Raw genomic sequence first — 13,062 nt, forward strand, 5'->3', positions numbered from 1 at the left:
AGATGATAAGAAATAGTTTTTTTCTTGTCGTGAGTAGAGTGCCCAAATATCTTTTTTTTTAACGAAAACGCAATATTATTATAAAAAAAAAAAATAAAAAAAAAATATTGCACTTACCCTTGATCAACGCCATCAAAATACGACCACAAGGCATTCGTTTCGGTCTTAAAGTTCCAATAGAACCATCCAAATCCTTGTTCGAACGCATCCATTTGAGCTTGAGTGAAATCCGACAAGAATTTACGATAGTCTGGTGTGTAGGCATCGGCATTGTTCTGAGCTTCACATGAACAAAACCCAGGGATATGACCGTTCTTCTTGGGATCGCATGCAGCAGACACTCCCCCGGTAGGATCATCCCCATTTGTGAACGTTCCATCCCATCGAGCACCAATCCCTATTCCGTTCAAATGTCTTGCACAATCATTTGTCGCGGATGAGAACTCGCCGACGAGTGTTGGACCGAAACGGACAGAAGACCGTTGCATTCCTTCGGCCCAAACATCACAAGGGAAATTGGCTTGGTCTTTACGGGAAAGCCGGATCAGATTATGATCAAAGATCAAGTATTGATGAATGTCCAAAGCCAATCGATCGGAATTAGGCATAAATCCTTCCCAGTCTTTTAATCCCAAGAACCCATCATGGATAATAGCCCAAGGCCCTTTTCCTGCTCCTGCTCCTGCGCCTGCACCTGCACCTGTTCCTGTCCTATTTCCTTTAGTTCCTTGTCCATCAACAGACCCTGTAATATCTCTCATCGCCGCAAAAACCTCCTTGTACCATTTATCCGTTGTGGTTCGTTCCAACATAAAGATGGCTGGTTCATTCAAGATCCCATACAATGGCGTGACATGTTCCATCCCAGGTCCTTGCAACAACCGGGTCATTTTTTTTGTATATTCAATGGTCCGTTGACCGTTCTTGAGCCCCTCTGGTGTTCCATCCAGCCAATGGATCTTGCCAGCTTTTCCAGAATGGTTCCAACCATTTTGAGACCCTGGAGCCGCATGCAACTCCACCATGACTCGGATACCATATTTGGCTGCCCATTTCAACCCTTGTAACAGATAATCGAGCGCTAGATCTGGAACATAGGGTTCTTTTTCTCCTCCTTCTGTTGTGGCTAAGTCACCCAGGGCCCAAAATCCAATAGGGATTCGAACATGATTTAGTCCCAGATCTCGGATCCGTCGGAAAGTCTCCTCGGTGACCCAAGTCTTGTAATGTTTCTCCAAGTACTCTCTTGCCTTTTGAGGCCCCAAAAACTTGGTCAAGGAATATTCATCCGTCACGTTATTGACCAGGTAAGGTTCAAAGAGGGATGGAGTGATGAAGGGCTCCAAGACTAACCAACCTCCTAAATTCACACCTCGGATCGGCTGCTGACCATATAGAAAAGGTTGATTCAACGGGGGCGTCTGGGCGTTACACTGAACGGAATCTGAGATTGTGATCGATGAGGATTCTGTGAATCGCTCCAATCCTACCTGTTTCCTGCCATCGGTATCTTGTTTACCACCCCCGTTGGTATTGGCATTGCCGTTGCCTTTATTGTTATTGCCTTTGCCGTTGCCATGCATTTCCCCATGCGGGTGGCTATTGTGTCCTCCGTTCGAATGGTCCCAAGGTTTCGTGATCAATAAAGCTGTCAATATTGCAACGGTTCCCAAGGTTAAAATCGCAGAGCCGGCCAAGACTGCTTTACGGTGACGAGCGAAAAATGATTGTGATCGGCCATTATTAGTGTGGCTGTGGTTGTGGTTGTTGCTAATGGCCGTGCCAGATCCTTCTTTGATTAGGAAATCATCTGTGGACCCTTGATCCATCTCTCGTTGCATTTTATGTGAAGAGAATATTTAAGAAGGAGGAGGAGGCGCGAACGAATGTGTTTGCTTGTCTTTGTTTGTACGAGTTGGTGAGATGGAGTAGAAAATAAGAAGAAGGATTAAATTAAATTTAAAAAAAAAAAAAAAAAAAAAAAATGGACTCTTGTAATAAAGATTGGGATTGGGATCGGAGGGTTGAAGGGAAGGGATCAGCTCGGACTAGGGTTTTGATCGGAAAAGGAAAAAAATGGTTTAGATCGTAATAAATAGAGTTAGTGTGAACTAGAAACGTGTTATGCTGTGTATTTTTGACCGACCGTTTACGCGAGAAAATAAAATATCTGACACAAGATCAGTAATTACGCCACGTGGTAATACAACATCAAAAAAAAAAAGTTTCATTTCACACAGCTCATTGCACACACACACAGCAGTGTTGATGATGAATTTTTTTTTTTTGTTTATTTATTTATTTTATAATTTAGTAGTCGTGTATATATGATGGATAATAATAATAATAAAAAAAAAAAAAAGAAATATACGAATCTTACTTTTTTTTTTTTTTCTTTTTATGAGGGTATGGTACAAAGAAATAAATGAATGAATGATGGGATGTTGTTGATGAGCAATAGTTAGTTTTGTATAGCGATAGAATGAACGTATACATAGAATAAAAAGAATATATAAAATAGTTTGAGCTACAAAGCCAGTAGGGTGCAATATTATGTGCCATGTTCTTGTTCTTGTGCTTCCTTTTTTTGCTTGTTTTTTTTTTTTTTTTTACAAAGCCTTGATGTACTTCTCGAGTTCACGAGTAGCAGCCAAGATAAGTCCGGTGAAGGGAGGCGAGGGCTTGAGAGGACGAGTCAACAACTCGGGATGGTACTGAACACCAACAAAGTAAGGATGATCAGCCAATTCGACAATTTCCATACGCTGACCAGTCTCATCCTTGCCAACAAACTGAAGACCCTTGGCCTCAAATTGATCAATCATCTGAGGATTGACCTCATAGCGATGACGATGACGCTCAAGGACGGTTGATCCACCTCCGTACAACTTACGGATCACAGAATTTTCAGTTCCGGGCTGGAACTCTGTGGGGCGGAGACCGAGACGCATGGTACCTCCGAGGTGAGTCTTGCTGACTTCAGGCATGTACACGACAACAGCGTTCTTGCAATCCTCATCCAACTCGATAGAGTTGGCTCCTTCGATGCCACACACATTGCGAGCAAACTCGACGACAGCAATCTGGAGACCCAAGCAAATACCGAGATAAGGGACCTTTTGCTCACGGGCCCACTTGGCGGCAGCAATCTTGCCCTCAGTTCCACGACGACCGAACCCTCCGGTGACGAGAATACCTTGAGCGTCGCAGAGGTCCTTCCAGGCTTCATGATACTTGGAGGGGTTGCTGGTTTGGGTCTCGGGCTCGAGATCAGAACCCTCGATCCATTTGATGATCAACTTTTTGCCCAGAGACAGGGTAGCATGCTCAAGAGCCTTGACGACTGAAGCATATGAATCCTGAAGGTTGGTGTACTTTCCGACCAAGGCAATCTTGACTTCATCCGAGGAGTGGAGACGCTCTTGAGATTGAGTCAATTGGTTCCACTTTTTCCACATCTCAGTACCCTTCTCCTTCAAGGCAGGCGAGATCGTGACGGATTGCTCGATTTCCAAGCGTCTCCAGAGAAAGTCGATCAAACCCTGCTCCCTCAAAAGCTCGGGAACATGGTAAACAGAGTTGCAGTCGCGAACAGCAAGGACCTGGTTAGGCTTGACGTGACAGAACATGGAGATCTTGGAGCGGATGCCCTCATCCAGACCAGTTTTCTCACAACGGCAAGCAATCAAATCAGGAGAAAGGCCCAATCCACGGAGATCACGGATGGAGGCCTGAGTAGGCTTGGTCTTTTGTTCACCAACAGTTCCGATGGTAGGAACCAAGGAGACGTGGATCAAGGCAAAGTTCTCGTGGCCAACACGGAACTGGAACTGACGCATGGCCTCGACGAAGGGAGCAGACTCGATATCACCGACAGTGCCTCCAAGCTCAATGATACAGACATCGGGTTCCTCGCCAGTGTCATCGACAGGGATGGTGGCAACACGCTCGACCCAATCCTGGATGGCATCAGTAATATGAGGAACCACCTGAACGGTCTTGCCGAGGTAATCACCCTTGCGCTCACGCTCAATGACATCGCGATAGATCTTGCCAGTGGTGATGTTGTTGGCTCTGGTCAAAGTAACATCAAGGTAGCGCTCATAATTGCCAAGATCAAGATCAACCTCACCACCATCGTTCAAGACGAACACCTCACCTAAAAGAAAAAGTAAAAAAAAAAAAATTGTCGTGGATTGGATTAATCTCCGCAGACCAAGAAAAAAAAAAAAAAACAAATTGGACTGGCTTTTTTTTTTTTTTTTTTTTTTTTGTTTGCTTTAGCAACTGCAACTGCATGTAAGAGTAAACGCTCTCATTTGCAAAAGGAATGTTGGCAGTTATTGGTTGTTTTGTTGTTGGTCTTGGAAAGAAGAGTTCATTCCCACAATTGGCAACATTGCGTATTATATATTTTTTTTTTTTTTTTTTTTTTTTTTTGAGCTTTGCTTTCAATGGAACAGCTAATGAGGTACAGAGTAATTACCGTGATCAAGAGGGGAGAGTGTTCCAGCATCGATGTTAAGGTAAGGGTCAATCTTGATCGATGTGACCTTGAGGCCCATGGTCTTGAGCAAGAGACCAGTGGAGGAAGCAATGATACCCTTGCCGATGCCTGAAATGACACCACCAGAGACGAGGACGTACTTTTTGACCATAGTTATTTTTGTTTATATATATTATTAACAAGGGAAGTGAATAATTAAAAATGAAGTGTAAATGAAGAGAAACAAGAGAGAATGGTAAACTTGGAGTATTTTATTTATTTATTTCGTAAAGAATTAAGGAGGCCCGAAAGGGAATGAGCAGAAGATCGATGCAACGCAGCCTTTTATACTTTCCCAAAAGAAAAAAGAAAAGAAAAAGTAAAAAAGTGGCTTTGTACACATGTGTTTGGATCACCCCTTCTTTTTTTGACCCTCGGACTAGAAACGGACTAGAAACTCCTGTCGTCTCAATTGGTCTAGTCCCACTTGCCACCAAAATAAACAAAGTTGTTGTTGTTCGACTACTGGCTTTGCTGTTGTTATTGCAGTTGTTGGTGCCCTTGTTGCCTTTACAGTTATCCCAGAAATATCAACGTCAACATCAATGCCATGCATCTGAATGTTTTTTTTTTTTTATTATTTTTTTTCACGCTCAAAGATCATATTCAAAGTGCACATTCTCTTCGCCTGCCTCTACGACTCTAAATCCAAGAGACTTGTAAATCTGAACTGCACTCGCCCACAATGTCTCTGTCTCCACCAAGATTCGATCAAATCCTCGGTCCCGTGCCACCCCAGTCAGATGACGGATAATCTGCTTCCCATATCCCTTCCCACGATGTGCTTTCGACACAGACAAACGCAGCATCCTACAGAGTTTCAGCCCATCCCTTTCCTTGTTATCATCGTCCATGTCCTTGTCCTCGTCCTTATCCTTCGATGATCCTGACTTTGGTTCAGCACACCATGTCCCATAAACATCCTCTGCTGGTAATGGCAATAGGATCCCACAAGCAACAACCACTGCTTTTCCTCCTTCTTCTATTTCCAGAACGATAACTGTGGCATGGTGGTATTGAATATAATAACCATCAATGTCATTGACATCTTGATTGTAACTCGCATCGAATGCTGATCCCCATCGTTCTGCTAGACCTTCAAGCAGTAAATGTCGAACTACTTCTTGATCTCCTTTTTCGAAATTCCTAATTCTGGCTGCCATGTTATTTTTATTTTTTTTGTCCTGTTGATTTTAAAGTGTGAGAAAAAAAAAAAAAAAAAAAAAAAAAAGCTTCATGTTCAAACCCATTGAAGTCATGTAAACAAAATCAAGCCATCCGCAGCACATGGGCAAATTACAAGCATAACAAGCCAATGTTGTTTACATGTTGAACTTTTTTTATTTTTTTATTTTTTTTGTTGTATTGTATCAAGAGAGAGATATGGGTGTGAGAAAAAAGAGTTTTGAGTAAAAAAAAAAAAAAAAAAAAAAAAAGCACGTGGAAGGAAGGGAGGAAGGGAGAGTTTTTTTTTAATTTGCAGAAGTGAACCCACAGATACAACAGAGACAACAAAAGGGACAGCATTCAAGGATCTCCTTCAAAACCATCCACGTCTCTCCTCGTCCACTTCCCTTTTCATCATCGTCCAGTCCTTTACCATACCACGATTCCTTCTTCCTCCTCCACCATCCCTTCTGACGAGCCTCTGGATTGAACTGTCCTGCAGATTGATATATATTCTCTTCTTCATTCCTTCCTCCTCCTCTTCCTCCAGGAATCCACATCGATCCACGTCCATATCCAGATCCATTTCCATACCCATGTCCATACTCATGCCCATGTCCGTGTCCATATTCATAGTCATAGCTATGTCCATGTGAATTTCTGCCAGAATTATCCATATCTAATGGCGTCCTCTGTTGTGCTCCACCCGCCTGTGTCTCGTTAAGAACTTCTTGATAATAATGAGGAGGATAGATCGGTGGAAGACGTGCGACATAGGCCGGAAGAGGGGACAAAGGTGGTTCCGAGTAAGTCAAAGATAATGCTCGGGGACGCACATTTTCTGGTCCTTGTCCCTGTCCCTGTCCCTGTTCAATTTCACGCTCACCATTCATGGGCGTAGACAAGGGCATTGACATTGAACGATGCTCTATGCTTCTTTGAGAGGGACCTTGATTTAAGATCGGTGGTGATTGAGGAGATTGTGATAACGGTGATATTGGTGATATTGGAGATGAAAAATGCTGTTGTGACCTAGAAGGAGATGAGGGTGATGTTGGTGATGACATTGATACTAATGCTGATGCTGATACTGATGCTGGTGTTGATGTTGATGCTGGCACTGATATTTGTGCAGAGTGTCGCTCTTGGTGTTGTGGCCATTCTTGGTGATATTGTTGCTGCTGTTGTTGTTGTTGTGCAAGAGAGAAAGCTCTAGTTGACCGAGGTGAGCTGAATGAGTTGGGTGAGCTAGGGGAGCTAAGCCTAGGGGAGCCAGGTGAGCTGGATGATGCAGGGTTAAACTCCTGTGATAATGGATCGCCAATCATCATTGGCACAGCACGAGGCTGTGTTGATATTGTTGCAGACTCTTGAGGAGGATTGTTATTCATCTGTCCTTCTTCTCGTTGTAATGGTCAATATGAAGGGAAGGGGGGGGCAACAAAAGGAAGAGAAATAAATTAATATCCCAGGTAGGCTATTTACAAAATGTAATTTAAAAAATTGATCCCGGGGCTTTGGTTTGAGACTCACACAAGCTGTTTTTAATAAACAAAGGGCGTAAAGTTTAAAAAAATAAAAAAAATAAAAAAAGCAGGAACAGGAACAGGAACAGGAACAGGAACAGGAGCAGGAACTGGGGGACAGGGAAAGAACAAACGAATTGACGAGGCCAAGGGGGAGGAGTAGGCTTAGGGCAAAGGTTTGAATAAGGTTAGGGCGAGGGGAGAGAAGAGTTGAATTTGATTGCCTTGACTGCCTTGATTGCTTTGTTAATTATTATTTGCGCTTTCTGCTGGTTACACCTGGTTGATGGGATAATTGGAAGAAGAATAGGGCGCCTATTTTATCGTGATAGTATATTTCCCGAAGTATAATGAAGCAAAAAGTGAATTGTAGAATGAATAAACGAATGAAGAAAAGAATGAATGAACAGGAATGGAAAGGTTCATCTTTTTCATAAAAGATGACGAATGTTTGAGCCAGAGGAAAAAAGAAAAAAGGCGACAAGGCCCAAGGTTAATTTAAAAATAAAGGTAAAGAGGGTGTGTGCGTTGTTGAGTATTCAAAGGTGAAGGGACATGGATTGAAAGAGATATAGGAGACTGAAAGATGGGTTGATCAATAGAAAGTATCTGAGGAAGTGAAGAGAGAAAGTGTGTGTAGTGAAGAGTGTAAAAAGTAGATGGGTAGGGGAAGAAAATAGGGCAGAGTGAAGGAGGAGTGAGAGCAATAAGAGGAAGAGGAAGAGAAAGAGAAAGAGAAAGAGAAAGAGAAAGAGAGAGAGAAAGAAAGAGAAAGAGAAGGAAGAAAGAGAGGATGAATGAATGAATGGCTCTTGTTATTTTTTTCTGGCACGCATGTCCATGCGGACTGATATCACAAGAGGGAAGGAGAGAGAGGCGGAATGTAAGGAACATCCTTAGGGGTCAAGTCCATAAAGCATTTAGCCATTAGCATTGACAAAAGACCTTAGATGTATACATGTATATATAATATAATCCTGCTGGCTTTGTGGTGAGATCAGGTCCACACAAACAGGGTATCGGTCCATGGAAGAATTAAAAATAAATTCCAGTGGTCCACAAACAAAATTCATCTGATACAAATTCAGGCACCCAAACAACACTAAATTACTCGAGTTTCACATCAATCTTGATACTCAGCAAAGCACAGAAGCATACAGAGGCATACAGAGGCATACAGAGGCATACAGAGGCATACGAGTAAATAGTATAAATATGTATATATATATAAAACAGGTCGTCGGACATCTCTCTCCCGATGCTTCCAAAGTGTACATTAATATACACATGTACAGTATTATACCTGTTTCTGTATACCCAGATTATCATACATGTACAAAGTATTGTTTACCGGATATTCATGTATCCGTCTATTGCCCGTATTCGCCTTTAGATATATATATATTTTTTTTTTTTTTTTTTTTTTTTTTTTAAAAAAAATGTCAATTAGAGGCTTGGAGGCTGTTTCTGTCAACAGACAAATAAATAAATTGTTCAAATTAAGCAAAAGCCTGGCAGCTGGAAAAGAAAAAAAAAAAAAAAAAAAAAAGTGGCAAGCAATTGTCTGTGCACCATTCTATTTCTATTTTCATATTTTTTTTTTTTTTGTTTCTATCAGGGTTATCTCATTTCAGCCGTCTATTTCCCCTTGCCCTTTTTATGCCCCTCCATTATAAAGCGCATACAAAAAAAAGGGGAAATAAAAAAAAAAAAAAAAAAAAAAAAAAAGGTGGTTGGTAAGGTAATGCGTGTTTTTATTAATGAATAAGATGAAGTAAAAATAATGCTTTTTTTTTTTTTTTTTTTTTTTTAGAAAAAAAATGTTGTTACATTCTCGGGATGTCCATTCTGAACGATTTGTTTCATCTTCAGTAAAGTACCTCCCATGCTAATGATGATTTCTCTCTCGCAAATAATCTCAAAGTTTGTCCCTCTCTTTCCTTCGCCTTACATATTAGCCTTGGTGGTAGTGGTAGTGGTAGTAGTTTCTGCTGCAGTAGTAGTAGCAGTCGTGGCATCATTAGTAATCATCGTCTTTTCATCATTGCCACTAGTCTTGGGAGTAGCAGTACCGGAACCGGTGTCAGCATCAGTCGTGCTCTTAATATTCAATCGAACATGTTTCAGATTAAACGTCAACAAGAACATGATGGCTGCCATAGGGATCGTGGCCTTGAACACAGTCTTCATACTATCCAAATAGATTGCCTCCACAATCCCCCTCCACTCCACTGGCAAATGAACAATCTTTTGTGAAGAGGAAATTGCCATCGCTGCCAACTCTGCCGGGACCTGAGCGTCCCTCAACCCATTCTTGAGGTGATTCTGGAACAGAGCCCCGTTGATCGCCACTCCAAATCCAGATCCACTCATGCGGAAGAAATTGTGCAAGGCCGAAACGGTCGCCAAATCCTTTCGTTCCACAGAGGCCTGGATCGCCACAATCAGACAGGGGAACAATTGTCCGATTCCAAGACCAGAGACCAAAAGGATGACGACATGAATGATCTTTGAAGAGGTCGTAGCAAGTACTAAACAGAGACCAATCCCAATGAGAGCTCCACCTGTGCCTGTAAAGATATAAGGACGATATTTGCCATATTTCGACACAAGGATACCTGCAATATTGGATGAAATGAAGATACCCGCCTCAAGTGGGATCATTGTCAAACCAGCAGCCGTTGCAGTCTCATGCTCGACGATCTATAGGAAATACATAAATAGATGATTAAATAAATAGCTATGCAAAGAAGTTTCGGCAAAACATATAGAGATAGACTAGATTGATAGTCTTTTTTTTTTTTTAAAAAAAAAAAAAAAAAAAAAAAAAATTACCTGGAAGTAAATAGGAAGATAAAAGATCAAGGTCCAGAAGGTCATGCCCATAAAGACATTGAGGCCGAAGAGTGTCACGACATTTCTGTTCCTCCAGAGGTAGGACGGAACAATGGGATGTTTTGCATACCTTGCTTCGACAAAATAGAATGCAGCAGCCGTAGGGATCACCAATGCATACAAGGTAATGATCAATGGTCTATAGGGAGATATGGACGAAAATAAACATATACAACAGTTAGTCGGATACTCATTCAAAGATTGTTCAGCAATAGAAGAGGAAGCTTTTTTTTTTTTTTTTTTTTTTCCCTCTCTTTCTGACTTACGAGTTCCAAGGAAACATAGTTCCACCCAAGTTTGTGGGCAACAACAAAAAGACGGTGAAGATCGCCATAAAGAACGTGCCAGCCCAATCAATGGCCTTCAATTTCTCCCAAACATTTCCTTTAGGTCTTGGTAACTTGAGCATGATGGCCATGGTCGGGAGGGTGATGGCTCCAAGGGCCACTTGGATATAAAAACACCATCGCCAACTGACCTTGTCCACGAATGCACCCCCCATCACCGGTCCCAATAAGGCGGAGATTCCAAAGACGGCTGAAATAAAACCTTGGTATTTACCTCGATCACGAATCGATACTAAATCTGCAATGATGATATTGGCTAATGAAAAGATTCCTCCAGCACCCGTGCCTGTTAAGGCACGACAACCTAAAAACATGTTCATGGACCTGCTTGCACCTGAGAGGATCGAGCCAAGGACGAAGATTCCGACTACCAAAAACACTATGGGCTTACGCCCAAAAATGTTTGAACAACGACCCCATAGACCTTTTATATTTATTTTTATATTTATATTTATATATGTATGTGCATCCAAGGTAAGTTAAAGAGAAGAAGAGGAAAAAAATAAAAGGATTAATACATATCTTCAAGGCAAAAAAAAAAAAAAGAGATTAATGCGGCGCAGTCGAATGATTAATTGGAATCGTGAGAAGAGAAAAAGAGAAAAAGTTGCCCGCAAGGGTTCCCTGATCTCCATCATCAGAAGCTCAAATAAACATTTTGTGTCACAAACAATACAAACAAACAATAAAAGCGGAGAAAAAGGGGTGGAGTGTAAAAAAGAAAGATCAACGCCCAATTCTGACAACTTACAAAAAAACACACACAATGAAGAAAAAAAAAAAAAAAAGGGTTACATGAATAGATTACAAAGGAGTGTATAAAAGGAATAGTTTTTTTTCTTTACCTTGAAATGCGTTAGCAGTGATAATATAACATGTAAAGACTAGTTCAACTTTGTTGGAACCAGCAAATTCAGTTCCAATCCTTGGTAATGCCGTTGACACAATACTATTATCTAATGCAGCCATGAACATGGTCAATGCGACACTATGAAAGAATAAAAGTATTACATAAAGAAAAAGTTTGGGTGTAGGAGTTAGTGTCAGAGTTAGTACAAGTTGGAAGGATGTACAAGTACAAGTTGGTATATTTTAAAAAAATAAATGACATCTTTTTTTTTTTATACCCCAAGAATGCAGGCATCAACTGTCGCATGGGCAACGTTTGAACCTCTTGTGACAAGATCTGTTCCTCCGTTTGTTCTTCCTTGACTGGAACACCACTCTCGATATCCATTCCTAAGCTTCCTGAATCATCATTATCAAGGTTTGATACATTCTTATCTTTCATTTGGCGTTGTTGTTGCAGTTGCTGTTGTTGTTTTTCAGAGTCTGCAATCGTAATGGTGGTTGCATTGTCATCAAAAGTACTGTTATTATCTTTTGTTGCTGCTGTCGTTGTCGTTGGTGCTGCGGTGGAAATGATCATGTCCTCGACATCATTATTATCAGGACGGGTGGTGGAAGAACTGGATGCTCTAGAGTGAATGCTGGTTTTGTCAGCCATTATGGATGAACTGGAATTGCCCTTCTTTCGAACTTCTCTCTTCCTCAAAGATAATAACAATAATAATTAAGTGTTGGATAGTGAATCTGGAATATGATAATGTGGGCTTGGATCTGCTTCGAGGTGATTTGATTCGATTTGATTTGATTTGATGAGAAAGAATGGTCGAAATTGATTCGTCTGATATTTAATGGTTGGGACAAGTAGGATAAGCAAAAGGAGTATCTGGATAACCCAATATAGTGAGAAGAAAGAGGAAAGAAGAAGAAATCGTTGGCTTTTTTTTTGAACTGATGTGGGCTTTTATATTTTTCGCCATGTGTAAGTTATAAAAGTATACTTTTGCATGTAAAAGAAAGATGAGCCATGCCCATGCCCATGCCCCAATATCCATGTCATGCCATCCCTTTTATATTTCAAAGTTTATGTATTTTATTCCCTGTACGGTTAGTTGCGAATGTTTTGTTATTTCCTTCCTCTTCTTCGGTCGTTGTTGGTTGGTTTTTTGTTTTGTTTGATCCACTCAAGCTCAGCTTTTTTTTTTTTTTTTTCTTTTGCATCGTGCATCTTTTCGCCTTTTGGGCGTTTTTCATTTCATTGGCTCGGGTAATTAGATTGCTTGAAGCCCCATGGTCACGTGTGGGCCCTCCTCTCTTCTCTACTCTTTTTTTTACTCCCTTTACTCCTTTACTCCTGCCACCACAACCTGAAATATAAAGAAGCAGCAATTTCCTGTTCTTAGGATCCTTGCACAAAACGACTGAGTGTGTGTGATTGTTGAAGATAATATCCCCTTCACTTCTATATTCCTTTAACGTTTTATTAGGTTAAGCACATTTAGGCTAGTTTGAGAGGGGAGGCTTATTCGAATTAAAAGCGTTGTTCGAGTCTAAATAAGGGAAACAGTGCAATTTTTTTTTCTTCTTTACCTGGCGCATACATTCGTGCGAAAAAGCTTTTTTTCCGTCAAATGTAATCTTTGATTTCACACACATTATGTAAATACTTTCTCTTTTCTTTTCTTTTTTTTTAGGGACACTAGGGGTGACCAAAGCAGAAAGCAGTATTTTGTCG

General features: G+C 41.0%; 5 protein-coding genes across 5 annotated transcripts; all 5 read right to left on the reverse strand.

Annotated features, from left to right (window-relative positions):
* Positions 1 to 113: 113 nt before the first annotated feature.
* BCR41DRAFT_312580 (glycoside hydrolase superfamily) lies at positions 114 to 1,583 on the reverse strand (the record flags this gene model as incomplete). Its single annotated transcript, XM_022021093.1, has 2 exons — positions 114 to 711; positions 745 to 1,583. The coding sequence occupies 2 exons, from the start codon at positions 1,581 to 1,583 to the stop codon at positions 114 to 116; spliced, it is 1,437 nt and encodes a 478-aa protein (XP_021876825.1).
* Positions 1,584 to 2,609: 1,026 nt separating this feature from the next.
* Positions 2,610 to 4,835, reverse strand: BCR41DRAFT_341621 (CTP synthase; the record flags this gene model as incomplete). The annotated part of the gene is made up of 2 exons (XM_022022251.1): positions 4,487 to 4,835; positions 2,610 to 4,159 (listed from the first exon to the last, which is right to left on the reverse strand). The coding sequence occupies exons 1-2, from the start codon at positions 4,656 to 4,658 to the stop codon at positions 2,610 to 2,612; spliced, it is 1,722 nt and encodes a 573-aa protein (XP_021876826.1). The 5' UTR covers positions 4,659 to 4,835.
* Positions 4,836 to 5,137: 302 nt separating this feature from the next.
* BCR41DRAFT_362117 (acyl-CoA N-acyltransferase) lies at positions 5,138 to 5,736 on the reverse strand (the record flags this gene model as incomplete). The annotated part of the gene is made up of 1 exon (XM_022025676.1): positions 5,138 to 5,736. The coding sequence occupies exon 1, from the start codon at positions 5,707 to 5,709 to the stop codon at positions 5,140 to 5,142; it is 570 nt and encodes a 189-aa protein (XP_021876827.1). The 5' UTR covers positions 5,710 to 5,736.
* A 227-nt stretch (positions 5,737 to 5,963) lies between these two features.
* Positions 5,964 to 7,420, reverse strand: BCR41DRAFT_190362 (hypothetical protein). The gene has a single exon (XM_022019814.1). The coding sequence runs from the start codon at positions 7,102 to 7,104 to the stop codon at positions 6,019 to 6,021; it is 1,086 nt and encodes a 361-aa protein (XP_021876828.1). The 5' UTR covers positions 7,105 to 7,420; the 3' UTR covers positions 5,964 to 6,018.
* Positions 7,421 to 9,186: 1,766 nt separating this feature from the next.
* On the reverse strand, positions 9,187 to 11,456 carry BCR41DRAFT_378989 (major facilitator superfamily domain-containing protein; the record flags this gene model as incomplete). The annotated part of the gene is made up of 4 exons (XM_022027186.1): positions 9,187 to 9,942; positions 10,075 to 10,273; positions 10,401 to 10,905; positions 11,327 to 11,456. 4 exons carry the CDS (start codon positions 11,454 to 11,456, stop codon positions 9,187 to 9,189), a joined length of 1,590 nt encoding a protein of 529 aa, XP_021876829.1.
* Between the last annotated feature and the right edge of the window lie 1,606 nt (positions 11,457 to 13,062).

This window comes from Lobosporangium transversale (genome assembly GCF_002105155.1).
Source record: "Lobosporangium transversale strain NRRL 3116 chromosome Unknown BCR41scaffold_53, whole genome shotgun sequence".
NCBI lineage: Eukaryota > Fungi > Mortierellomycota > Mortierellomycetes > Mortierellales > Mortierellaceae > Lobosporangium > Lobosporangium transversale.

Bases quoted from the DNA above. Each gene is read 5' to 3' on its own strand.
- BCR41DRAFT_190362 (XM_022019814.1), bottom strand. From the start codon at position 7,104: ATGAATAACAATCCTCCTCAAGAGTCTGCAACAATATCAACACAGCCT.